The following is a 27999-nucleotide window of genomic DNA, read 5'->3' as shown; positions in this document are numbered from 1 at the left end:
CCCCAGCAGTCTGCCACCGCACCACCCTACCCCCCACCCCCGCGAGCAGAGCGCTCGCACCCCCGCGCCGTGCCTTGGTACGCGCCGCCGGGCGGGGCGGGGCGGGTCCCGGGGCGGGTCCCGGGCCGGGCGCTGCCGCCCCCGCCGGACCAGGGGGACCGCAGCCCCGCGCGCCCCGCAGCCCCGCGCGCCCCGCACAGCATGGGGAGGCGCTGCTGGCGGCGGCGCGCTCTGGCGGCCGCGTGTCTGGGTGCCGCGCTCTTACTTCTGGGCGCCGCGCCCCGCGCCCTGCGCCCGGGTGAGTGCCCACCGGGCCCCTCCACGGGGGGCACCTGCTGTCCCCTCCCGCGCTGGGGGGTAGGGGTGGGTGGGCCCAGGGAGGCTCTAGGCGTCCCCCCGCCCAAGCCCCGGCTCCCTGAAAGGGTCTTGCCGCCCTTGGGAGTTGGTCTCCCAACGCCCGCGAGGGGTGATCGTTCGGGGCTCGCAGCCCGGGGCCCCGGGTCCGTTGTGGGTGGCAGAGGGCATCGGGCCCACCCAGGAAGGCAGCCTCGTTTACGTCGCCGGCACCCCTTGGCGCCCGGAGGCCCCTTGACCGAAGCGGTGCAGCGTGGGTTGGGGAAGCCTGACGCTGCCCGGTCCTTCAGGTGGTCCCCCTCAGCCGCAGGCGCTGCTGCCTGGAGCGCCCCGCTCCGCCCCGAAGTTCACACCCAGGAGGACCTAGGGCTCCTTTGCACGCACTGCACGGTCTGGTTGGGGAAACTGAGGCAGCCAGTCAGGACCCTGCAGCGCGTGGTAGCTGCCCTGGGCCAGGCTTGTGCGTAGTCTTAACTCACTTCATCTCCTCCCCAAAGGGGGAAACTAAGGCAGAGAGATTGAGGGGCAGGTGTGGGTGACTTGCCTGCTGGCTAGCCGCCTGCCTGGGGCTTGAGATGCCCAGTCAGCAGCCTGTTCCCACCTCGGGCTCTGTTTGCCTTTCCCTGGTGTGAGTGTGTTGGGGGGCTTTGGGGGCTCAGGGGGTAGGTCTCCACTGGGCTCTGTGACAATCCTTGGAGTGTCACCTTTGGAGCCTCACAGACAGGGTCTCAGGGAGTAAGTGACCACGCCCCAGGGTGGACAGGGACTGTGGGCAGTGAGGGTGGCCCAAGAGATCGAGCTGAGGAGTCTGTGTTTTGGGGGGCACTCACCCACCTGGCTGGGTCTAGGTTAGTGGATAAGGGTCATTCCACAGTCTTACCTGCTGGATGACCTATTCCCTCCCCCCCCCCCCCAGGTCCTCAGTACTCCCATCTTTCAAATGGAGTGCTCAGGTTCTTCCTTATGGGTCTTTTGGGGAAGTGAAATTAAATGAGATAGTGGAAGAATCCTGAGTCTCTTCATCATGCCGGCTGTCATGATTTAGGGGTGACACTGCTCCCTTCATCTTGGGGGGTGGGGCTTCCTTCTCCTGCTTTCCCTCCAACCTCCATGACTGCCTCTGGGCTGGAGGCCAGGGTTTGGCTGGGGTCCAGGTGAGCAGGGCTTAGGGAGGACTCCCTAGTGTGTTTACCAGAGTTCTACCCAGTCACCCTGCCAATCACACTGTTCCCTGCATGCCTGGACCCAGCCTCCCAGACCTGGACACCTCTCCAAGCTCACGGAAGGGAGCTGTGGTCAGTCTTGTCAGTCTTTCCATCACCACCCCGTTCCATGAGCAGGTGGGCTATCTGGGAGTGGTGCTCCTGGTTTAGAGTGCTCCTGATTCATGGCAGGTGCTCCTACTCCTATGTCTTAGCAGAGCAGAGTGTCCCCTAGCAGTGTGGGCTGTGGTCCTAGGGTCTGTGGCCATGACAGTCTTTGTCTACCCAGTCATTCATAGACAAATGTTTACTCAGGACCTGGACTCTCAGGGCTCAGCCGCTGGCGTGGGGTGTGAGAGAGACAGAAGGCTAGAGCATTTGGGCCCTGGTGTGTGGGGTGTGTGTCTGGGGGTATCTATAGAGGAGTAGGCACGTTGGGGTAGGCATATTTATGTCTCTGTGTCTCCCCTGCTTGGACTCTTCTCTCCTGCCACCTCCTCTACCCAGGTTTGAGAGAGAAGAAATGAGCCCAGGTACTGGTTACCTTCTGCGTTTTCTTCCTTTTGACTCTCTTCTGCAAAATCCAGGAGAGCAGGAGCTAGAGAGGGTGACGCGTGGTCCCTCTCCTAGTTTTTGCCCATGCTATGTCCCCGCCTGAGATTCTCTGCTGCGTGAATACCCTTGGCCACGACCTTCTCACCCACCACGCTGGTCTCACCCTACCCAGTCTGACAGACCCTACTTGACGCCTGCTTCCACTGCCCCGAGACTGGGATGGGCCTCTTCTCCAGGCTCCCATAGTGCAGCCCCGCCTGCCTCCCAGAGGCCCTCTTGCTCCTGCTAGGTGCTCAGACCTTTCCCCATAGTCTGTCTTCACTCATCATAGCTTTGAGGGTGACCCTGGACAAAAGAGGGTTAATCAGACCAACCTACCCAACCTACTCTGCTGGCTCTTTTTCCTCCTGAGCCATGAGCTAAAGCCCCTGACCTCAGAAGCCAGTGAGGAGGGTGTGCTAATGTTGGATCTGCAGGCACCTGGCAGAGCTGGAGAGGAGACAGCTGGGTGGAAAGGCCTTCTCCTGCCAACCGTCCAGCTAGAGGCAGATCCTGCTGTCTGGGGACTCTGAAAGTGGCCTCATAGGGCCTCCAGCAGCTCTGAGGTTGTTCCCGAAGCTGTGCTCTGAGTTGGAAGGGGGTGAAGGGTGTGGTGGGCCTCTGGGCTAAGAAGAGGGCTCCAGAGCACAGGAGGAACTTTAGCATCTTCCTCCAGGCACGCACACAGGTCTGGCACTGTCCCCTCCTTCTCCAGAGTAGTTGGGCAGGGGACACCTAAAGGACTGCCACTAGAGGCCTGGGGCCCCTAATGTGCATTTACTAGTGGGGAAGTCTGGAGTAGCCCACCATGGCATCCCTGAGCCCCCAGGACGCCATCAGTGCTGACCTAGTGCTCAAGGTCCTGGGGACGAGGAAGATGCTGGGGCAAGGTGGGACAGTTGCCCAGGATACTGCTGCCCTCGACACCCCAGGCTCACCCCAGGGTCCCAGTGGCGCTTCCACTGTCACCCCTCATCCCCTTCTGCCTTTTGCTTCCTCTGTGTCCAAACCTGGGCTTGAAGGCTGTCCTTTTGTGCAACCCTGTTGACCATGGATTTGCTGGGCACGTGCTCATGCGAGGTGCCTTTCTAGGGCTGGGAACAAAACTTACTAATATACCTGCCCTTGCAGACCTTACGTTTTTAATATTAAAAATCCAGGGGTGCCTGGGTGGCTCAGTCGGTTAACCATCTGACTTCATCTAACCATCAGCTCAGGTCATGATCTCACGTTTGTGGGTTCAAGCCCCGTGTCAGGCTCTGTGCTGATAGCTTGGAGCCTGGAGCCTGCTTCATGTTCTGTGTCTCCCTCTCTCTCTGTGCCTCCCCCACTCACACTCTTTCTCAAAAATACATAAAACATTAAAAAAATTTTTAAACATCCAAATTGCTGGTCTGCATCCTCTGCCCCCAGAGACACACTGAGGGAGAGTCTCAATTCAAATCCCCCACCCGCTGCTTCACAGGGGCCTCATTGGGCAGTGCCGGATTCCACCCTCACCTCCCTCCCTCCTCAGTCCTTTCCTAGGTTTGCAGGGTTGAGCATCTTTCCTGGAGTTGGAAGTCTCTGTCCACTTTCAGGGGACCTGGGGTTGGGGGCAGGGAAGGGAGAGTGTGGAAGAAGGTTGGATGGAGGGGATTCCCAGGGGAGGCCACCTGTCCCTTCCAGGCTGGATTGCTGTCTTCCTTTCCTCCAGGTCACCTCCCTTCTCCTGGGGTCCAATGCTTCCTGTCTGAGATCTGGGATGATGTGTGCTAACAGAGATCTTCTCCCCCAGTGTCCTTCTTGGAGGGTTTCCAGGTGGGGAAGGGCCCAGGGCTTCTCTCCCTTTCCCTCTCTGTCCCCTTCCTTCTCTGGCACCACAGCACCTGGGGACTCGGGCCACAGAGACAACTGTTCAGAGCACAGGGGTCTATGATGGTCGGGGCACCTCTCAGGCAGCGTAGTGGCCCTGGAGGCAGCCATTGCTTTTAATGAAAAACCAGTATTTTGGTCCTATGCAGAATAAATGCAGAAATGCCCGATGACTCCTGGGGAGCCAGGGTGCCAGGGTTGAGGTGGGTCTATGACATGGGCCTGGACTTGGATCTGAACAGGGCCTCTCAGTGCAGAAGCCAGGGACCTTCGCAGGGGCAGCTAGAGCCAGGAGCAGACAGCTTGCCCCCTGGATGCCCTGTGTCCACTGCCTCCCACTGAGCCCCCTGCAGGACCCCGTCCCATAGGCTCTCCCTCATCGTCCTTGCACAGTGGGGTCCCAGTGCCCAACTCTGCATGCTCTGACTCCTTCCCCAGTCCTGGCCCTGGGCCGTCACAGGTCACAGTGTCTCAGTGAGGACATCTCAACTCAGGCCCACTTAAGCCAGATGAGGCTGCCTTCAGGCATGGGTGGATCCAGGGGTGGAACCCTTGTCTCCAGCTCTAGGTTTGGCTTTTCTCTGCAATGGCTTCACTTTTAACTGCCTCAGTCCAAAAGAAGGGCTCTTGACTGATTTCTAGGCAGAGTCCCAAGGATGTGTCTCATTGGCCTGAATTGGATCCCGTGGTGTCCACCTCTGAGGGACAGTTGCTGTGGCAGAAAGGGATGGAATGCTCCGATTGGCTAGGCCTGGTCACCTGCTTATCCCAGCAGCTACTGGAGGAGGGAGCCTATCAGAACCACGTGGACGGAGTGTAAGCAGGTTGCTTCCGGAGGGATGCCCAGCAGGCTAGCAAAAGGAGTGGGAGTGGCTGCTGGCAGCCAAATCGATAGATGCTCCCACACTGCGGTCCATTCTCAGGTACTGTCAGTGTTCCCAGGGCTCAGAGGCACCATCCGGGCCTCCAGAAAGTACCATGAGAAAAGGTTAACTGGCAAGATGGATGGCTCACTAGAGTACGGATTGGTAATTGCATTTTGCAGAGAAGGAGACTAAGATCAGGAGAAGGAAAGTGACTTGCTCACCCAACTAGGAAGTGTGAGGGCCAAGATTTAATCCTAGTCTAAAGCCCTAACCCTTATGCTTTCTACTCTATAGGCTGGGGTATTTGGGTTGGGCTTTGCAGGCTGCATAGGACTTCACCAGGTGGGAAAATGAGGAAAGGGAATTTGGGGCAGAGGGAATGGCACAGACGAAAGAATGGAGGAGTGAAAAGGCCTGGTGTGCTAAGGGATGTGCTGTGGGCAGAGCTCAGGGTTCATGAGATGAGGTGGTAGGGTGGAAGCCAGAAGTATACTCTAAGTTGGGGCCGGTCATGGGTGGCCTTGAATGGCAGGCTAAGAGTTGGGGGCACTCTCCTTATGGCCATGAGGGGCTATCAGTCTTTAAATAAATTATTCATTGGTACTAGGTGAGTTACAGGGGTAACAAGAAAACAAGAGAGTCCCTTTTTACAGAGTCAACTTTCTGGAAAGGCAGCCAGACATCAACCCATACACAAACCCCATTGTTTCAGCGGTAATAAATGCCACACATAAATTAAAAGGAGAGACCTGGGAAAGGTCCTGACGTGGAGTGCTGCTCTTTGGAGAGACCCTCTTTCTAGAGGGGACATCCGAGTTGAAATCTGAACAAGAAGGGTTACTCTAAAGAATAGGGGTTCCTGGAGGAGCATCCCAGCCAGAAAGAACAGTTAGTGCAAAGGCTCTGAGGTGGGAATGCCCCTAATGTGTTCACTGATTGGCAGAAGGACCAGTGTGGCTGGAGCTGGGGTTGGGGTGGGGGGGAGGAGAGAGGTGGACCAGGAGGGTTCTGGGAAGAAGCAGGAATTTGTTGTTAGCCAGTGGGAAGCCATGGAGGTTTTAAGATCACCAAGGTGGAGGGAAGAGAAATAGCCTCCTATTTCTGAGTCTCCTGAGTGAGGAGATTTCTGTGACTGTCCTGGACGGAGGAGGCAAGGGGGCAGGGGGGTGGGATAGGGGCAGTTCTTAACCATCCTGGAGGCAGAGGTGATGAGAATATACCCAAGAATGAGCTGGCCAGATGAGGGGTTCCATTCCAGGTGGAGTTCAACAAATAGAGTTTGAGTTTTAAGTACAAGTGGAGAGATCTCTAGTTCTCTTCAGGGGAAAAAAAAAGTGGGATTGTTTTTTATTTGTGTTCCTCCCTGAGCCTGATTGCGGAGGGGATGTCCCTGACCCTGGGGCATGCAGGTCACCCTGGAAGTCCCAGGTCACCTGGGGGACCGAATGGGCTGGGGTAACCTGCCCTCCCCCCTCCCCCAGCAAGGTCCCCGGGGGCCTGTCAGCGCTGTTTGGGCCTGGCTGCCCCTGCCTGTCTGATCTTGCAACACTGTGCCCAGCTAGAACTTATTAACCAGAAACCATGTGTCGTAATCTTCACTCACTGGACTGGGAATCACCAAACAGTGTTTCTCTCCCAAATGGTGAAGTTTCAAATGGCCCACAGAATGCCTTGTGCCCCCCACCCCCGCACCCTGCCCAGCTGCAAGGGGCAGCCAAAGCCTTTCCTTAGGGGTGGGTGTGCCAGGGACCATCGCACCGGTTTCTGCTTTCAGTTTCCCTGTGTGGCAGTTCACCCACCTGCCTGCAGTTCTGGTGAGCTTGGGAGGGGCTGTGTGCTGGGCAGGATGGGTGCCCAAGAGATGTGCCCTCAGAGGCATACGTGCACTATGGCCCGGAGTCAAATCCTTTTTCTGGCCTTTGCTTGCTGTGAGGCCTCAGGCCTGTTTCTTTCCCTCTCTGAGCCTCGGTTTCCCCATCTGTCAAATGCAGATAAGAACGGTTTCTACCTGATACCAGTGTCAATGTGTGCCGAGCTCAGTGCCAGGCACTGGCCGACCCTAGGGCTGTGCCCCAGGTGCTTCTTCCCTGGTTCCTGTGACCCTGCCCAAACCCTGCCTCCTTTGCCGACTGCCATGCCCTCCTAGGGGCTTCCTGCCTTCATGCAGCAGGCACCGCAGGGTGTTGGGCTGTCTTTGCACCGACCTACTGGATCAGCACTGTGGTCTGCTCTTGAGGCCAGGGCTGCATGGTTTTCAGGGCCAGGATCCCTTTGGGCATGGGTGCTGGGCTCTCCCAGACTGTGGTCAGCTCACACCGCATCGCTTCCTCCCTTTCAACCCCAGCTGGTTTGCTTTGAGCAATTTCAAAACTCCAGCTGTTTTACTGCTGTGATCTGTTTCTCCTTCTCCCAGCCTCTGTCCCTGTCATTGTGTGTAGCTCTGTCTCTTTCTCTGTGTCTTTGGCACCCCCTCGTCCCTCCCACCTCCCTTCCACCACCCTCCCCCGCCTCCCCATACAATCTTCTGCTATTTTTGTCTCCTTTTTCAAAGCAGAACCCCATGGTGGTTTTGCCTGTGACTCCCCTGGGCTGGCCCAGGCCCCTCCCTGGCTGTGAGACTGGGCCTGCCGCCTGGCTCTCCCTGGCTTGTCTGTTCCGTGGTGCCCTTGGGAGGGAGCCTGGGACCTGAAGCCTAGTGGAGGGGCTGCACATTGGAGGACACAGGCCAAGAGAGGCTTGGGGAAACCAGAGTGGAGGTTGGGGGATGCCTCACTGTGGCCCTGTTTGGGCCACCCTGCCCTCAGAGCCAAGCCCCCAGCTTTCCAGAGTTGGGAGCCGGATCGAGGGATCTTCAAGGCAATCCCCTTCTGGCCCTCCTAGTCCTATCCGTCCTCCTCCCTGGCCAGCCTGCCCATCCCACTGGACTATAAGTTCTTCTGATCTGTGTGGTGGGAAGAGGTGGGGCTGGGCGGAGGTGGCCCAGCCCTGTAATCACTGGCCACAGCTACTCTATAAATAGGACCTCACTCTGGTGCCTGCTCCCTGTGACCCTCCACCCACTGGCCCCTGAGGTCTGGTATAGGACGCACTTTCCTGCAGTCTGTGGCCTGAGCAGGAAATGAGAGGCCCCATGCAAGGGTTGGTGTTTTTGAAGGCTGGGTGCCTCCAAGTTGTGGGGCCTTGGGGTAGAAATGGACCTAGGTTTGCTTCACAGTCCCTGGGGGCACCTCCTACCCCCCCCCCCTCCCCCCCCCCCCACAGCCGCCGTGGGTACCAGCCCTTCCTCAAACCCAGCTGTGGCCCTCAGAGGAGCTCATCACTGGGTGACCTCGGGCTACAGGTAACACATCTGCAGAATGGTGAGAAGGGTACCCTGCCTCCCCGGGTTGTGAATGGTGCTGTGCTAATGTGACATAGCATCTCCTGGTGGCTGCTGCTATACTTAGGCCAACCTGCCAGCCCCAAGCCTGGGGCCTCCCTGCGCAGCCAACATGGCTGCCCCCTGGTCAGCTCATTTTCTGATGACAGTGGTGTTCCTGGGACACGTCCAGCTGCCGGGAGACAGAAGTTCCAGTCCTAGGGCCATTGGTGAATCACAGGACACAATTAGGCCCTCCCCTCACCTTGGCTACAGAAGAGCCCAGACCTTGTTCCAAGGACACTGGAGTGGGGAAGGAGCCTGAGGCTGCTAGAGGCCCTGGACAGTGGGCTTCTGGTGCACACAGAAGGTTCTGGAGGCCAAGGCAAGGTAAATCTGTCATTTATGCATTCATTCAGCCAGCCTCCACCAGGCTTTGCTGTAGTATAGGGGTTCTCCAGGTGTGCTCCTGGGCCAGCAGCATCAGCATGACCTGGGGGGCTGTTACACATGTGGATTCCTGGGTCCCCCTCCAGACCGCCCGGACTAGAACAAGTGTTTTCTGTGTTTTCGTTGGCCCCCACGCATGCTAAAGTTTGACAACCACTACTCATGGTCAGTTTGCCAACAGATAATCAAATTTTCAGTTAACCAAATTTTCCAAGTTTATTTGTTCGTCAAAAACATGTCTTAAATCTTTTCAGTGAATGTGTTCTTCTTGGCAGCATTTTTTAGGTCCTTCATTTTATTGAAAGCCAAGGGTCATGGAAACGTCCGTTCTTCTTATGGATATATTCTTTTCTCTTATGACCCTGAATTCTTGAAGGTATTCTTGTTATGAACATGCAATGTTCTTGTGAGTTCAAGAATATCTTATGATAGCCATCCAATATATTTACATTTGTAAGCTAGATTTGCATAAAATGGTCTTGCATATATCCTTTTTGGTGATCAGTAATTTTATTTTCATTGAGCTTTAATTCTCACTCCATAAAATCACTTTTTCAAAGGACACAGTTCAGTGGTTTCTTAGCGTATTTAACAGTTGTGCGGTATGTCCATTCTATAATTCCAGAATATTAGCAGTAGCAGTGACTCCCGTCTTTCCCAGTGATTTCCCCCAGCACCCCCAACCCCTAGCACCCACTCATCTATGTGCCAAGTTGAAGCCAGCGTCAGTACTCTTTCCTTTGTATGGACGAATAATATTCTTTTGTATGGATGGACCACAGTGTTCATCCACTCATCAGTTAATGGAACCTGAGGTTTTGGTTATTAAAAATAATTCCATGGGAACATTTGTGCATAAGTTTTTATGTGAACGTTGTTTTCAGTTCTCCTGGGCATGTACCTAGGAATGGAATTGCTAGGTCATAGGGTAATTCAATGCTTAACGCTTAACTTGCTTTCGCTCACCTTTTGTTATTGTGGTAAAATACACATGACATAAATTTTACTGCCTTAATAGTTTGTAGGTGTACCGTTCAGTGATATCAATGCATTCATAGTGTCGTGTGACCATCATTCCAGACCTCTTTTCATCTTGTAACACTGAAAGTCTGCACCTATTAAATACTCCACATTCTCCCCTCCACCACCCCGGCAACCATCATCTGCTTTTTGCTCGATGGTTTTTACTACTCTAGGTACTAAGTGGAATCCTTCATGATTTGTCCTTTTGTGACTGGCTTCTTTCACTCAGCATAATCTCCCCAGGGCTCATCCAAGTTGTAGCCTGTGTCAAAGTTTCCTTTCTTTTCAAGGCTGAATAATATTCGTTGTGTGAATAGACCCCATTTTGATTATCCGTTCATGTCTTGATGGACACTTGGGTTGCTTCCATGTTTTAGCTTTTGTGAATAATGCTGCTAAAAACATGGGTGTGCAAATACCTCTTAGACACCCTGATTTTTCAACTCTTTTGAGTATGTACACAGAAGTGGAATTGCTGTGTTCTGTTAATTCCATTTTTGATTTTTTGTGGAGCCTCCATGCTGTTTTCATAGCAGCTGCCCCATGTTACATCCCCACCAACAGTGCACAGGGTTCTAATTTCTCCACATTGACAACACTTGTTTTTTTTTTTCTCTCTCTCTCTCTTTTTGATAGTAGCCATAATAATGGGTGTGAGGTGGTATATCATTATTGTTTTGATTTGCATTTCCCTAATGATGAGTGATGTTGAGCATCTGTTCATGTGCTCATTGGTCACTTATACATCTTCTTTGGAGAAATGTCTATTCAAGTCCTTTGCCCATTATTGAGTTGAATTTTTTGTTGTTCAATTTTAGGAGTTCTCTATATATCCCCTATCAGATACATAATTTACAAAAGTTTTCTCCCATTCTGTGTTGTCTCCCATAATGCACAGAATTAAAAAATTTTCAAGTCCAATTTATCTATTTTTTCTTTTGTTACTTGTGCCTTTGGTTATATCCAAGAAACCACTGCCAAATCCAAGGTCATGAAGCTTTTGTCTTATGTTTTCTTCTAAGAGTATTGTTTAGGTCTTACATTTAGGCCTTTAATCTATTTTGAGTTAAATTTTCTATATGAGGTGAGGTAAGGGTCCAGCTTCATTCTTTTTCATGTGAACATCCAGTTTTCCCAATGCCATTTGTTGAAAGGAGTGTTCTTTCACCCACTGAATGGTCTTGGCACCCTTATCAAAAAGCATTTGACCATATATGTAAGAGTTTATCTCTGGACACATCTCTTCTCTTCTCTTCTCTTCTCTTCTCTTCTCTTCTCTTCTCCTCCTCTTTATATGTCTGTCCTTCCACCAGCACCCACTGTTTTGTTACTATAGCTTTGTAGTTAGTTTGGAAATGAGGAAGTGTGAATCTTCCAGTTTTGGTCTTTTTCAAGATATATATATTTTTTTTGATATTTGGGGTCCTATTGAATTTTGGGATGGGTTTTTCTATTTGTGCAAAAAACGTCATTGGAATTTTGACAGGGACTGCATTGAATCTACAGATCATTTGGGGCAGTATTGACATTTTAACAATACTAAGTTTTCCAATCCATGAACATGGGATGTGTTTCCATTTCTTTGTGTCTTCTTTAATTTATTTCAGCAGTGTTATTTAATTTTCATTGTACAAGTCTTTTACCTCCTTGGCTAAGTTAATTCCTAAGTATTTTCTTCTTTTTTAGACTATTACAAATGGAATTTTTGTTGTACTTTCCTTTTCATATTTTTTATTGTATATGGAAATGCAATGATTTTTGTGGGTTGACTTTGTATCCTGCTACTTTGGTGAACTCATTTATCAGTTCTAGCAGTTTTTGTGTGTGGAATCTTTAGGGTTTTCTGCATATAAGATCATATCATCTGCAAACAGAAACAATTTTATTACTTCCTTCCAGTTTGGATGTCTTTTATTTCTTTTTCTTGTCTAATTGCTCTGACTAGAACTTCCAATATTGTGTTGAATGGAAGTGGCAAAAATGGGCATCCTTGCTTTGTTCCTGATTAGAGGAAAAGCTTTTAGTTTTTCACTATTGAGTCTGATGTTTGCCATGGGTTTTTCATATATGGTTTATATTGTGCTGTGGTACTTTCCTTCTGTTCTTTGTTTGTTTGTTTGTTTGTTTTGAGTGTTTTCTTTTTTATCATGAAAGTATGCTGAATTGTGTCAAATGGTTTTTCTGCATCAATTGAGATGATTGTGTGGTTTTTTTTTTCCCTCCTTCATTCTCTTAATATAGTGTAGTACAGTGATTGATGTTTATATGTTGAACTATCCTTGCATTCTGGGACTAAAGCTCACTTGGTGATGATATATAATCTTTTAATATGCTGTTTAACTTGTATTTCTAGTATTTTGTGGAGGATTTTTGCATCAATGTTAATAAGAGATACTGTTTTCATTTCTTGTAGTGCCTTTGTCTGCCTCCCTTCCCCCCTCCCCCCCGCACCCAGAGTTATTAGTGGCCATACAAATTGAATTAGGAAGTGTTCCCTCCTCTATAATTTTTGCAAAAGTTTGAGAAGGATTTGCATTAGTTCTTATATAAATGTTTGATAAACTTCACCAGTGAAGCCATCAGGTCCATGGCTTTTATTTGTCAGGAAAATATTTATTACTGATTCAGTCTCCTTACTAGTTATAGATGTATTTAGATTTTCTACTACTTCATCTTAGTACATTTTGTACTTCGTACATTTTAGAAATTTGTCTATTTCATCTAGGTTATCCAATTGTTTTGGCATACAATTGTTCATAGTAGTCTCTTATAGTTCTTTTTACTTCTGTAGGGTCAGTAGTAATGTCCCACTTTCATTTATGATTTTAGTAAGCTGAATCTTGTTTTTCTTGGTCCATCTAGCTAAAGGGTAGTCAGTTTGTGGGTCTTTCCAAAGAACCAAATTTTGATTTTATTGACTTTCTCTATTTTTCTATTCTCTATTTCATTTGTCTCTGCTCTAATCTTTATTATTTCCTTCTTTCTGCCAGCTTTGGGTTTATTTTTTCTTCTTTTTATAGTTCCTTAAGTTATGAACTTAGGTTGCTGATTTGAGATATTTCTTGTTTGTTTGCTTGTTCATTCATTCATTCATTTGTTAATTTATTTTTAATTTATTTTAGAGAGAGAGGAAGGGCAGAAGGGGAGAGAGGATTTTAAGCAGGCTTCATGCTCAGTGTGAAACTAAAGTGGGGCTTTGTCCCACAACCCTGGCATCATGACCTGAGCTGAAATCAAGAATTGGACCCTCAAATGACTGAGCCACCCAGGTACCCCCTTTTTTTTGATGTAAGAATTTATAGCTCTAAATTTCCCCTAAGCACTTTCACTGCATCCCATAAGTTTATGTTGTTTTCATTTTTGTTTCCAAGTATTTTCTTTTTTTTTTAAGTTTATTCATTTTTGAGAAACAGAGAGAGACAGAACATGAGTGGGGGAGGGGCCGAGAGAGAGGGAGATACAGAATCTGAAGCAGGCTCCAGGCTCTGAGCTGTCAGCACAGAGCCCACTGTGGGGCTCGAACCCATGAACTGTAAGATCATGACCTGAGCCAAAGTTGGACGCTCAACTGACTGAGCCACCCAGGTGCCCTTGACTCCAAGTATTTTCTAATTTCCCTTGTGATTTCTTCTTTGATCCACTGGTTGTTTAGAAGTGTGTTCTTTGATTACTACAGATTTGTGAATTTTCCAGTTTTCCTTCTGTTATAGATTTCTGACTTCATCCTGCTGTGGTCAGAGAATATACTTTGTATGATATAATGTCTTTTATTTTTTTAACTTTTTTTTAACATTTATTCATTTTTGAGAGATGGAAAGATACAGCATGAGTGGGGGAGGGGCAGAGAGAAAGGGAGAGACAGAACCCAAAGCAGGCTCCAGGCTCTGAGCTGTCAGCACAGAGCCCGATGCGGGGCTCAAACTCACGGACCGTGAGATCATGACCTGAGCTGAAGTTGGACACCCAACTGGCTGAGCCACCCAGGCGCCCCTTTTAAGATCTATCCTGACTTATTTTGTGGCCCAACATATAGACTATCCTGGAAAACATTCCACATGTGTTAGAGAAGAATGTGTGTGCTATTGTTGTTGGATAGAGTGTTTTGTATGTGTCTATTAGATCTATTTGGTTTATTGTGATGTGTAAGTCCTTTGTTTCCCTCCTCATCTTCTATCTCATTGCTTAATTCATTACTGAGTGGTATACTGAAATCTCCAACTATTATTGTAGAGCTGTCTATTTCTCCTTCCTATTCTGCCAATTCTTGTTTCATTTACTCTGATAGCCTGCCATTAGGTAAGTAAATGTTCATAATTGTTCTAGCTTCTTGCTGTATTAAAACTTTTATTCATATATAAAGTACTTGTCTCTTATAAATTTCTTTGATTCAGAGTCTATTTTGTCTGATATTAATATAGCCACCTTTGCTCTATTTTGGTTACTATTTGCTTGGAGTTTTTTTCCATCCAGTTTGTATCACTGGATCTCAAATGAGTCTCGTAGAACACAGATAGAGTTGGGTCAGGTATTTTTTTTCCATTCTGCCCATGTCTGTATTTTGGTGAGTTTAATCCATTGACATTTAAAGTAATTACTGATAAGGAGGAACATCTGTCATTTTGCTATTTGTCCTCTCTATGCCTTATAGTTTGTTTTTTTTTATCCCTCATTTCCTGTATTACTGTCTCCTTTTGTGTTTAGTCAGTTTATCTTTTTCTAAATTCCTTTCTGACTTCCTTTGTGGCTACCATGGGGATTACATTTAATCCTAAAATTATATGTTGTATTTTGGATTTATACAACTTTAACCTTGCTAAGTAGAGAAATTCTGCTCTTTTACAGCTCTGTCCCCATCCCTTTCAGTTGTTATTATACAATTACATCTTTATACACTATATGCCCACACACATAAACTAGTAATTCTTTTAAATGCATTATTCTCTTAAATTACATAGAAAACAAAAATTTGGAGTTAATAATACTGGCTTTTAGACTGATAATTGTTTTTCTTTTTTTTGCTTTAGATATAGTTTCTTTTAAATCATATAGAAAACAAAAAGTACAGTTACAAACTATTGTTACAATAATATTATCTTTTATAATTGCCTGTGTATCTACCATTATTGATACTTACTTCTCCATACAACTTCGAGTTACTGTCTAGTTTCCTTTCATTTCATCTTGCAGGACTCCCCTGAGCATTTCTGGCAGGACAGATCACGAACTCCCTCAGCTTTTGTATATCTGTGAATGTCTTAAGCTCTCCCTCACTTTAAAAAAAAAATTTTTTTTTTTAATGTTTATTTATTTTTGAGACAGAGAGAGACAGGGCATGAACGGGGGAGGGTCAGAGAGAGAGGGAGACACAGAATCTGAAACAGGCTCCAGGCTCTGAGCTGTCAGCACAGAGCCCGACGCGGGGCTCAAACTCACGGACCGTGAGATCATGACCTGAGCCGAAGTCGGACGCTTAACCGACTGAGCCACCCAGGCGCCCCTCTCTCCCTCACTTTTGAAGGAGAGTTTTCCAGATATAGGTTTGTTGATTGACAGTGCTTTTTTTTTTCCTTTGAGCACTTTGAATATATCATCTCATTGTCTTCTGGCCTCCAAACTTTCTGATGAGAAATCTACTCATAATCTCATTGAGGCTCCCTTGTATGAGTGATGAGTTGTCTCTCTCTTGCTGCTTTCAAGATTCTCTGTCTTTTGAAAGTTTGATTTGCAAGTCTCTTTGAATTCATCTTACTTGGAGTTCGTTATGATTCTTGGATGTTTATATTCTTGTCTTTCATGAAATTTGAGAAGTTTTCAGCCATTATGTCTTTAGATATTCTTTCTGTCACTGTCTTTCTCTTCGCCTCCTGGGACTCCCACAGGAGTATGTTGATTTTGATGTTGTCCCACAGGTCCCTTAGGTTCTGTTTATTCTTCTCTAATCTTTTTTCTTTCTGTTCCTTATACTCAGTAATTTCCATGTCTTGTCTTCCAGTTCACTGATTCTTTTTTTTTGCCTACTTAAAATCTGTCTTTTAATACCACCAGTGAATTTTTCATTTCAGTTATTGTACATTTTAGCTCTAGAATTTCTTCTTAGTTTAACATCTTTACTGATATTCCATTTTTTTCATAGATCATTTTCTTGATTTTCTGCACATCTTCCTTTAGTTCTTTAAGCATCTTCAAGACAGTTGTCTTATAGTCTTTGTCTCATATATCTGCCATCAGATATTTTTCAGGGTGTTTCTGTTGATTTATTTTCTTCATCTGAATGGACCATACTTTCCTCTTTCTTTGTATGACTTCTAATTTTTCTGTTGTTGTTGAACACTGGACATTTGAATCTAATAATGTAGTAACTGTGGAAATCAGATTCTCTTACTTGGTGATTGCTATTTTTAGCTTGTTTTTGTTTTTCTGATTGTTGTAGGCTGTCTGTGCTGAGGTTCAGCCCACATTATAAATTTAAGGTCTTCTTAGGTCTTTTTCTGAGCCTCTCCCTGGGCATTCACAGTCAGTTTCTAATTTTCCCCATTTTTGCCATTGCTTTGAATGTTTTAGTGTTTAATACCTGGCTCCCCAAAAAGGGGAAAAGAGAAAAATGGAAGGTGGAGAAAAGGGAACCAGCCTTTTAAGTCCCTCGGAAGTCACTTTATGTGGAGGGAGAGGGACTTGCAACAACGTGGGGAAGCACACCTGATCAAAGCATGGATCTCTGATATTTGGAGAATGGCATCCTTTTTGCCCACCCCGCTTCCTGCATGCTGTATGTAAGCTACTCCAGGAACACATGCACAGCTGCCTGCCATGTGCTAAGAGCTGTAATCGGGGAATACTGCCACCTTAATGACATTAAATCTCCCAATCCACAAACATGGGATATTTTTCCATTCATTCAGGTCTTCAATTTCTTCCAGTGATGTCTTAGTTTTCAGCGATGAGTTCTGCACTTATTTTGTTAAATTTAATCCTTAATATTTTTCTTTTTATGCTATTGTAAATGGAGATGTTTTTGTAATTTCAATTTTGGGTTATTCATTGCTAGTACTTAGAAATACAATTTACTATTGTATATTGGTCTTTTATTCTACAATCTTGCTGAACTAATTTATTAGCTCGAGTAGTTTGTGGATTACACAAATACACACACACACATTCTCTATATATTCGTGTTATCTATGAATACACATAATTTTACTTTTTCCTGTCCAATCTGGATGCCTTTTTTCTTTCTTTTTCTTGCCCAGTACCCTGGCTAGAACTTCTAGTACATTGTTGAATAGAAATAGTGAAGGTGGGCATCCTTTGTTTTGTTCCTGATCTTAGAGGTAAAGCATCCAATTTTCACTATTAAATATGTTAGCTATGGCTTCTAGATGGCTTTTATCCGCTTGAAGAGGTTCCCTTCAATTTCTAGTTTATTTAGTGTTTTTATTATGAAAGGGTATTGGATATTGTGCAACACTTTTTCTGCTTGTACTGATGATGATTGTGTGGGTTTTTTTTCTTTATTCTATTAATATGGTGTATTACCGTGATTGATTTTTTTTTTATGTTGTACCACCTTTGCACTCCTGAGATAAGCCTTACTTGGTCATATATAAACCTTTTTATATGTTGATGGATTCAGTTTGATGTGTTGTTTTGTTTTGTTTTGTTTGTGAGGATTTTGCATCTATGTTCATAAGAGATACTGCTCTGTAGCTTTCTTGTGATGTCTCTGTCTGGTTTTGGTATCGGGGTAGTACTGGGCTCATATATGAGTTGGGAGGTATTTTCCCTCCCCCATTCTGTTTTGTTTTTTGGGAGTTTTTTTGAGGGGCATAAAGAGTTTAGAAGATACTGGTGTTAATTCTTCTTTAAATATTTGATAAGATTCAGGAGTGAGTTATCTGATTCTGGGCTTCTCTTTGTGGGAATTTCTTTCCATTACTATTTCAATGTATTGTTATATGTCATTGAGATTTTCTGTTTCTTTTGAGTGAGGAATTTGCATCTTTTTAGGACTCTTTCCATTTCATGTAGGTTATCTAATTTGCTTTTGTATAATCGTTCATACCTTTCTCATTTCTGTAAGATTCAGTACTAATAGCTTTTCTTTCATTCCTGTTTTTACTAATTTGAGACTTCATTCTTTCCCCCCACTCCCAGAGATGCCTTTATTTAAAAAAAAGAAAACAGCATTTAACCATGTGCACATGTGCTAGGGTCACTGTGATGGTACCAGCCTTTCATTTTTATTTATTTTTATTTTTATTATATTTATTTAATTTTAAATTTATTTTTAATTTTTTAATGTTTATTTTACTTTTGAGAGAGAGAGAGAGAGAGACAGAGTGTGAGTGGGGGAGGGGCAGAGAGCAAAGGAGATGTAGAATCGGAAGCAGGCTCCAGGCTCTGAGCTGTCAGCACAGAGCCCAACTTGAGGTTCGAATCCACAGACCATGAGATCATGACCTGAGCCGAAATCAGACGCTTAACTGACTGACCCACCCGGTGCTCATTTTTTAATTTATATCAAAGTTAGTTAGCCTATAGTGCAACAATGATTTCAGGAGTAGATTCCACTGATTCATCCCCTATGTATAACACCCAGTGCTCATCTCAACAAGTGTCTTCCTTAATGCCCCTTACCCATTTAGCCCATCCCCCCTCCCACCACCCCTCCAGCAACCCTCAGTTTGTTCTCCGTAATTAAGAGTCTCTTATGTTATGTCCCCCTCCCTGCTTTTATATCATTTTTGCTTCCCTTCCCTTATGTTCATCTGTTTTGTATCTTAAGGTCCTCGTATGAGTGAAGTCCTATGATATTTGTCTTTCTCTGACTGGCTAGTTCCACTTAGCATAATACCCTCTAGTTTCATCCACGTAGTTGCAAATGGCAAGATTTCACTCTTTTTGATTGCCGAGTAATACTCCATTGTGTGTGTGTGTGTGTGTGTGTGTGTGTATCTTCTTTACTCATTCATCTGTCGATGGACATACTTTGGCTATTGTCGATAGTGCTGCTATAGACATTGGGGTGCATGTGCCCCTTTGAAACAGCACACCTGTATCCCTTGGATAAATACCTAGTCGTGCAATTGCTGGGTTGTGGGGTAGTTTATTAATTTTTTGAGGAAACTCCATACTGTTTTCCAGAATGGCTGCCCCAGAGACGTCATTCTTTTCTTCTTAGTCAGTCTAGCTAAAGTTTTGCCGATTTTGGTGATCTTTTTTGAAGACTGCATATACTTTATTCATTTATTAACAAGTATAATCATATTTAATCATATTTAAGAAAAATATGATCAAGAAGCATAAGATCGTAAACCTATGCTTACCTATGTTAACTATATACTAAGAATATATTCATATTAATTGAATATGTAGGAAGATATTCCTTAAGACACATTTAAAGTAAAAGAATAAATTTAGTAAGCAGGGTTTGTGGTAGTTTTAAGATTGAAGAGTGCAGTACTGAGACAGATAGACAGTATCCCTGCCCACTGTCTTCCAGTCTGAAACCAGGTGAAACCTGCATTTACCAGGAAGTGGCATACACACTGGCCAGGGAAGTTCAGGCTCCTGTAGGAGCCCACGGCAGTCATGTGACCTGGCGGGCTGTCATTGGAGAAGCTGAGTTTGGCTGTGCCACCTCTCCTGCTTCCCAGCCCTTTCTGGCTGCCTGGACAGCAGCTAGCTTGGTGATTCCCTTCGGGCTCCGTGGTCATGGGGCTGGTGGGGGTGGGGCATGAGATGAAGGCAGATGGAGACAGTAGGTGGTCAGGCCTTCACCAGAGGGCTGGATAACACCTTTCCTCTCATCGCTGCCTGCCTGGCATCCTCCAACTCTGAAGGGCAGGACATGGGGCAGGAGTGATACCAAGTACTCTGCCCTGGTGGGTCAGGGGACCTATCAGTGCCCCACACTCCACCAAGCCCCCTGGAGGCAGGTGAGACACAACAGGGAAACTGATTCCCAGAGGTAGATCAGATGTGTCCAAGCCCCCCGAGAGCCACAGCCAGTCCATTGGATGCCTCTTTCCTTGTGCCCCACAGCATTTGAAAACAGCCTGGGCTCTGGCTGGCTCAGTGGGAAGAGGAGGAGTCCCCTGCAGATGCTGTATGACGTGGACCAGGTAGGTGGACAGACACCCACCCAGTGATGCCTCCCTCTACCTCCAGCCCCGGGAACCTGAAAGCCCACGTGTAGACCTGCTGTCATGGGACTGGAGCCCGCAAGAGGGCATGACGAAGCTTCCTTGGTAGTCAAGGCTCTGTGCAGAGAGGAGAATGCCTGTGACAAGGGCAAATCTTGGGGCAAGCTGGGAGATCCGCCCACCCACCCTCCACCATTGACCCAACAACAGACTGAGGCCACACTGTGCCAGACACTCTTGTGTGCATTGTGGGTATAAAAGACTGAAGCAGACCATTAGGAGGTCTAGTGGGGAGACGGTAATTAAGTGAACCCCCAGATTTTAGTACCCGCTGTGGTAGGGAAACAGGCAGTAGCCCCTGCCCTCGCAGTGTTCTCAGGCACACGGACCGGGAGGCTTGCTGGCCCGTGCACTCCACTTCTGCTCTGGGCCTGCTGGGAGCCCCCACAAACCCCAGTCCCCCTCCCCGCCATGGTTATACCCCACTGAGAACCACAGGCCCCTGGCTCACACACACCCCAGCATGTACAAGGAGAGGCACCCATTCAGACAGCATGTGTGGACCACCTACTGTGTGCAGTCTGTGCTCGGGATGCTGCTGATCCAGCGGCAAGCAGGTCAGTTGGGTCCCTGACCTGGTGCAGCTGACATTCCCAGGGTGGGGGAAGACATCATCCCATTGCCACCTGCATTAACCTGTGACTCGTTTGCATCAGGGCAGCCCTAGGTGCAATAAGAGATCGACCAGGAGGGTTCTCGTTTAGATTGGGGGCTGTGGGGGGGGAGGGGAGCCTCTCTGAGAAAAGGACATTGGAGCTGAGAACTGCTGAAAAAATGTTGAGAAACAAACAGTAGGGGGCCGAGTGCCTAGAGGTGAGGGGGCAACGGAAGAGGGGGTGTGAGGTGAGCCAGGAGTAGGCAGCAGCTTGGTGGTGCCTGGCAGGTGGGGCAAGGGTAAGAGGGAGCCATAGAGGGTTTTAAGCTGGGGAGAATGATCAGACAGGTTAGGTAGGTAGCTGTTCACTGAATCCCTAAGTGCTGAGCCAAAGGGGCCTGTGGAGCTTATCTGACCTTGGGTTGCAGGTGTAGAGGCCTTGGTTCAGAGAGGGTGACTGGCTTGCTCTGGACCACACAGCAAGCTGAGGGCAGGCCAAGCTCTCTGTAGGATCCTGGGCCCCGCTAGTTCCACAGGCTCCTGAGGGTCAGATGGAGTTGGCTCAGCCCCCTAACGACCTGAGGTCACACTGTTGGGCGTAAGGCCCTGGGAGCTTAGCACCTTGCAGCTGAGAAATAAAAGTAATAAAAATAATCCGGCCAGTGAGTGCTAACTGTGTACCAGACACTTCAGTTCTGTGAACATATTTAGTCCTCATGGCAACCCTACAAGGTAGGGCTGTAGGGCTGTTGTTTTCCCTGTTTAAAGATGAGGAAACTGAGGCAAAGGGAGGCCAAGGACACAGAGAAGGTGACAGAGCTCATAAGGACTAGAGCCACGCTAAGGATCCAGGCAGCTGAGTCCAATCAGGCCGGGAGAGATGAGAGTTGTAGCTGCAGGATTTGGTCCTGGACCAGCAGGCGTAGTGGCAGCTTCTGAGTCCTAAGTGGCTTGAGTTGAGAGTTCCAGCTTCCGTACTTGAGAGCTGTAGTCAACTCATTTCTTCTGAGCCTCAGTTTTCTCACTTGTATGGAGATAACATTGCCTGTCTTGGTATTTACGGAGCTCCAAGCGACAGAAAAGCTGACTTTAACCCATTAGGACAGTCGGTGTTTACTTCCCAAGATGCTCAGAGACCAGCCAGCCCTCTGGAACAGCATCAACATGTTGCGCATCGTCATCGTCTGGATGTTGATATCTGTTTCATGTCTTGCTGTCTCCTGACTGCAATCTGACTGCCAGGGCTCTGGACCTCTCCTCCTAGGACAGTAGCCCCAAGCAGAAAGGGAGGGGGCAGGCAAAGGTTTTTTTCTTCAAGGGCCCTCTCTTTTTGTGCTGAAGTCTTTCCTGGGACTCATCTAGCAGACTTTCCTGTAATCTCCTTGGTCAAATCCAAGCTACGTGTGCACCGCTGGCCCCAGAGCTTTTGTGAAGTTGTGTGAGTTTGCTGTGACTGGTTCTTCCCCAAGGCTAGGCACACGACCTACCACAATTGAGGTCTGCTGGCAGGGAAGGTGGCCCAACAGGTGGGGAGATGGCCAGTATTCCGTGCCATAGGAAATATGTTGGGTTGTCTGGAAGCTGAAAGCAGACCTTGGCTGTGGGGCACCTGGATGCAGCCTCTCCTGGCACTCGTGTGCAGCCAGGCTTCTGAGGGCAACCCTGTGAGTCTGCCTTAGAGGGTAGGGGATCCTCCCAGGCCCCCCACAGCCGTGGCTGAACTTCGCAGCCACCCTTCAGTGCGATTTTGAAAAGGTGACATAAGCATCTTTTGATAGGGCATTCAACCTCCAAAAAGGTACATATAGTGAAGAGTACCTCTCCTTCCCACCCTGTTCCTGCTGACCCCTGGAGGTGACCAGTTAGTTTCCTGTATGTCCTCCCAGGCACGTTCTGGGTATGTGTGTAGTGTCCAGTGCTCAGTCATGTGCTCAGGTCACTTTGCCAAAATCACACCTGCAGGGCATATATGTCCTTTCTCTCTGCTTTATGTTTGAATTGTGAAAAATTCAAACATATACAGAAGTACAAAGTACATTAAACCCCCATGTTGCCATCACCCAGTTTGAACAGTCATCAACTCTTATCCAGTCCTATTTCATCCAGACCCTTCTCCCCTCCACTCCTACCTGGGATTATTTGGAAGCAAATCACAGCCTTGTTTATTCTGGGACAATGTCAATATATATCTAAAAGAGAGGCTCCCCACAACCTATCCTTTTTTGAAACATTTATTTCCTTCCCCAACCCTTTTTAAACCCAAAGTGTGGGGTGTTGACTCTTGTTCTGTATTTCAGCTTTTTCACTTAAAGTATCGTGGATTTATTATTTTTTCTAATGTTTATTTTTGAGAGAGAGACAGAGACAAAGGGCAAGCGGGGGAGAGAGGGAGACACAGAATCCGAAGCAGGCTCCAGGCTCTGAGCTGTTGGCACAGAGCCCGATGTAGGCCTTGAACTCATGGACCATGAGATCATGACCTGAGCCGAAGTCGGACACTCAACCGACTGAGCCACCCAGGTGCCCTAGTATCTTGGATTTCTGCAGGATGCTTTTTTTTTTAACGTTTATTTATTTTTGAGACAGAGAGAGACAGAGCATGAACGGGGGAGGGGCAGAGAGAGAGGGAGACACAGAATCGGAAGCAGGCTCCAGACTCTGAGCCATCAGCCCAGAGCCCGACGCGGGGCTCGAACTCACGGACCGCGAGATTGTGACCTGAGCTGAAGTCGGCCGCCCAACCGACTGAGCCACCCAGGCGCCCCAGTCTGCAGGATGCTTTTAAAGGCACCAGAAGCACAACTGAGCATACACGCACACGTGCGCGCGTGCGCGCATACACACATACACACACTTCCCTGCCCCCTCCCCCCAGCGTCAGATACTCTCATGAAGGCACGGGGTACAGTGTGCCCCCATTTCAGAGGCTGCTTTGTCCCCTTGCAATGGAAGCACTCAGAAGGCTTTTTTCTTAACTGAGATATAACTCAAATACCATAAAACTCACTTTTAAAGTGTACAATTCAATGGGTTTTAGTGTATTTACAAGGCTGCATAGCTGTTGCCACTCTAATTGCAGAAGGCTTTCGTGACTCCAGAAAAGAAACCCAGCACCAGTTAGCAGTCACTCCCCCTTGTCCCCTCCCACCCACCCCTGACAACTAGCAATATGCTTTCTGTCTCTATGGATCTATTCTGGACATTTCTTATAAATGGAATCTATCCGACAACATACGGCCTTTTGTGCCTGGCTTCCTTCACTTAACATGGCAATCTTTTCAAGTTTCATCCATGTTTTAGGGTGTATCAGAATTTCCTTTGGGGGCGCCTGGGTGGCTCAGTCTGTTGAGCACCCGACTCTTCATTTTGGCTCAGGTCGTGATCTCATGGTTTGTGAGTTTGAGCCCCATGTACTATCAGCATGGAGACTGCTTGGGATTCTCTCTCTCCCTCTCTACCTCTCCCCCATGCTCACTCTCACTGTCTCTCTCTCTCAAAATAAACACTGAAAAAAAGAATTTCTTTTATTGGCTGAATAATATTCTATTGTATGGATATGCTACATACTATTTATCCATTCTTTGTTGATGGACATTTGGGTTGTTTCCACCTTTTGGCTATTATGAATAACACTGCTGTCAACATTATTTACAAGTTTTGGTGTGACATATGTTTCTAGTTATCTTGGTATATACCTAGATGTGGAGGGCTGGATCATATGTTTATTATTTTTTGAGAAGCTGCCAAGCTTTCCACAACAGCTGTATCATTTTACACCCTCAGCAGCAATGAATGAAGGTTCCATTTTCCCACATCATCAACAATGTTTGTTGTTGTCTTTTTTTTATTATGTCTTGAAGGTTTTTAAGACAATTCTGAGGAATTAAAAACACTCTCCTAGAAACTCCTGAACCAGGAAGAGGACGGGTGGGAGGGGGGTTGGAGGGTTAGTCTTGGAAGTAGAGAACCTGTTTAGTGCAGAAGGGACTTGAGGAAAGGAGGAGGGATGGGTGGGAGGTGGTGGCTTGGGTCTTAGCATGGCCGAGGCAGGCTAGGAGGGGCTGGCCTGGGTCTCCGAATACTACCTAATTAATAGAGTCCTAAAGTGCACAGAAGACTTTCTGGCACACAGTGGGTGCTAGATAAACGCTCAATGTTAATATCTCACAGAGGAGAGACAGGCTTCAGAGAGGGCAAGCTTCCTGCCCAGGCACTGAGATTAGAGATGGTTGGTGGTAATAAAAAGAAATCAAGACCCGCAGGAACATACAGAAGTAGCTAATTTTATCATTGAACAAAAAATATCTCAGTAGCCTGCAAGTGGCTGCATTTTTCAACTCTTTATATGGATTTAAAGTATACCGTTCGTATACACTATCCTTTCAGTAAAAAGGGAGCGGATATTCAATCTGCGCCCACCTTTACCACTCTGATGATATAACTTCTTTATCAGGCTTACTCTGATGTGGTCATATTAATTCTGAGGCCTTCCTCGGTCCTGAGCGCCCAACACTTGTTTGTCACATCCTTCCACGTGCCTCAGCGAGGTTAGAGCCATTTCCCCCCAAGTTCAGGTCCAGGACAGATCCCTGGGTCCCAAATCACAGAGCGATCAGTGGCAGTTGCTGGGGTTTCAGTCCCCCATTCCTTTGCCGCGGCCGGGTGGGCGCAGGACCCGCAGCGCTGACCCGTCCGTCCCCCCACCTGTCGCCCACAGGGCCCGCGCTCGGCCTTGGCCGAGGTGCACCGGCAGCGGCGCGACCTGCTGCGGCACGCCTGCAGCCGCCACACACGGCGGCAGCGCCTGCTGGGGCCCGAGGACCTGCGGCACGTGCTGGTGGACGACGCGCACGGCCTGCTCTACTGCTACGTGCCTAAGGTGGCCTGCACCAACTGGAAGCGCGTGCTGCTGGCGCTGAGCGGCCGCGGCCGCGGTGACCCGCGCGCCATCCCCGCGCACGAGGCGCACGCGCCGGGCCGCCTGCCCTCGCTGGCCGACTTCAGCCCGGCCGAGATCAACCGGCGCCTGCGCGCCTACCTGGCCTTCCTCTTCGTGCGCGAGCCCTTCGAGCGCCTGGCGTCGGCCTACCGCAACAAGCTGGCGCGGCCCTACAGCGCCGCCTTCCAGCGGCGCTACGGCACGCGTATCGTGCGGCGCCTGCGGCCGCGCGCGCACCCGGACGCGCTGGCCCGCGGCCACGACGTGCGCTTCGCCGAGTTCCTGGCCTACTTGTTGGACCCGCGCACGCGCCGCGAGGAGCCCTTCAACGAGCACTGGGAGCGCGCGCACGCGCTCTGCCACCCGTGCCGCCTGCGCTACGACGTGGTGGGCAAGTTCGAGACGCTGGCGGAGGACGCGGCCTTCGTGCTCGACCTGGTGGGCGCGCCGGGCCTGCGCTTCCCGGCGCCGCCGCCCCGGGCCAAGGCGGCCGCCGCGCGCGACCTCGCCGAGCGCCTCTTCCGGGACATCAGCCCCTTCTACCAGCGGCGTCTCTATGACCTCTACAGGATGGATTTCCTGCTCTTCAACTACTCTGCTCCCTCCTACCTGCGGCTGCACTAGGCCGCGGAGTCCCGGCGGCGGAGCCTGGCATGTGGATGCCCCGGGGTCTCGGGGGGACTGGAGAGTGTGCATTTCTGGTGGTCCCCACCCCCACCGTCCCCTGCACCTCCATGTTGGTGCCACCCGCCCGGGACTCCACTCTAAGCACCACTGCCCCCGCGATTCCCTGCTTGGCCAGCACGCCTGGCCAGGTTTAGGTGCAGTCCACCTTGTGTGACTGCCTGTCACTTGACGCTTGCTTCTTCTGCTCCAGCTGAACGGCCTTTCTCTAGACCCCTGGATGGGAGAGCACTGAATAACTAGTCTGTTTTCGTTTGAGGCCATTTTGGGGGGTCGGCTTTGCCCCCAAACCTGTCTGTGGTGCAACAGAGCAGAAATGATGGTTCGGTGTGACCTCTTCACCTCACCTGCTTTGGTGGTCACATCCCTGTCCCTCGTTGGGCTCAGGCTAGAGCCATCCGTGCCAGTGGGCATGGCTCTGGAGCCCATCCTGAGTTGCCTTCCACTCTGCCTGTCACAGAGCAGCACTGTGTCTGGCCCCACCTTTGACCTCAGTCTGGCCAGATCCCAAGTCTTCCGTGTGTGCTCACAGAGCTCAGAATGGTGCCCGGTTTTATAGGACCTTGGTGAGCTGGGGAGTTCATGTTTTTGAAATAAACGTTTTGTTATTTTCTGACGTTTGGAGTTTCTCTGCTTCACTTTGCCATTTGCTCTGCTGCATGGGGCTGTCCGATCTTGGGGATCTCAAACCTCTGAGCCTCAGTTTTCCTTTGCTGCTAAATGGCACAAAAATGCCAGGTGGTCAGGAAGATCAGGCGAGAGAGAGACGGAGAGCCTGGGTTATCTTCACAGCAGCGCACCGGTGTGAAGGGCTATATGGGCAGCGGGATAAGGAGTCTGTGCACTGTGAATGGGGCGTGCTAAATTCTGCCTGGAGGGGCAACTGGGAGAACTTGGGGGGGAAGTCTAACCTTTCGATCTGCTTAGGCTGAAGATCAAAGCTGAAACCAGCTCAGTGTGTATGTGTGTGTGTGTGTGTGTGTATTTGCAGCGTGTGTCAGGCCACTTGGCAATGAGTATCCACCCTTCTGGCTTTGGGAAGACAGCCAGCTGTGGGAGTGCTCCCTTAGGAAGGACTGAAAGTCCCCTTAGTGACTGGTTGAATATATGGTGTCCTTTTTCAGTTTCCCTGGATGACAAAGTAAAATGCCAGTACTTTGGGAAGAACAGGGCAGGGTACGCTTGAGGTTTGAGAAACAGGCAGCAGAACACAGCTGAGGTAAGACAGCTTGGCAGGGATGAGGCCAAACTTCTCTGGTGGTGCCCCCACACCCTGCAGTGAGGGCCTGTGAGCCTGGTCACAGGGCCAGGCTGGCCGGGACCGGCAACTCAGTCACATTCACGCCTCGGGCTTTGTTGATGTTGTTCCCTGTGTCTGCAGTGGATGCTCTTCCCTCCAGGCCTGTCCTAGGGTTCCCTCTTCTCAGGAGCCTGCTGAGGCCTTCACGGCCACTGTGTCCTGGGCCCTCCCAGTGGGGCTCAGTGGCACCCAGCCCTGTGAACTTGGGGAGGGGCTGCCTCTGGGCTCCCTGTGAAGTCTCACCCCACTCACTGGAGGGCTGTGGAAAGCCCAGGATCCTGAACCATTACCAGGGGGAGGGGGGAGGGGCTGGGCCTGTGACATGCCTGGAGGCCCTGTGTCCTTGTTCCTGGCCCCCTGTTGCCCACGTGCTCCCCCGTACGCTATACCCACACCGTGTCCCACACCACATCCTGGTCAGCTGTCCCACACCCACTTCGATGGCACACACCTTTGTTCTGAGCTTCCTCGGTGCCTACACAGCCTGTGATGTGACCTGTTTGCTGAAGTTATCACCCACTCAGGTGTCACCCAGAACCAGGTGGTCACCTTTAGAAGTCACCCTCCCGTTCGGTCAT

General features: G+C 48.9%; 1 protein-coding gene across 1 annotated transcript; it reads left to right on the top strand.

Moving 5' to 3' along the window:
- Window positions 1-154: 154 nt before the first annotated feature.
- On the top strand, window positions 155-26737 carry CHST13 (carbohydrate sulfotransferase 13). The gene is made up of 3 exons (XM_043588305.1): window positions 155-298; window positions 19743-19822; window positions 25216-26737. Exons 1-3 carry the CDS (start codon window positions 202-204, stop codon window positions 26059-26061), a joined length of 1023 nt encoding a protein of 340 aa, XP_043444240.1. The 5' UTR covers window positions 155-201; the 3' UTR covers window positions 26062-26737.
- The last annotated feature ends 1262 nt before the right edge of the window (window positions 26738-27999 follow it).

Source organism: Prionailurus bengalensis, chromosome A2, assembly GCF_016509475.1.
Source record: "Prionailurus bengalensis isolate Pbe53 chromosome A2, Fcat_Pben_1.1_paternal_pri, whole genome shotgun sequence".
NCBI classification, from domain to species: Eukaryota; Metazoa; Chordata; class Mammalia; order Carnivora; family Felidae; genus Prionailurus; species Prionailurus bengalensis.
Note: the sequence above shows the minus strand (reverse complement) of the source record. Positions and strands in the feature narration are given on the sequence as shown.

Excerpts from the sequence above, each read along its gene's own strand:
- CHST13 (XM_043588305.1), top strand. The coding sequence starts at position 202 with ATGGGGAGGCGCTGCTGGCGGCGGCGCGCTCTGGCGGCCGCGTGTCTG. Across the intron at positions 299-19,742 it reads GCCCCGCGCCCTGCGCCCGG|CATTTGAAAACAGCCTGGGC; the intron begins GTGAGTGCCCAC and ends TGTGCCCCACAG. Across the intron at positions 19,823-25,215 it reads TGCTGTATGACGTGGACCAG|GGCCCGCGCTCGGCCTTGGC; the intron begins GTAGGTGGACAG and ends TGTCGCCCACAG.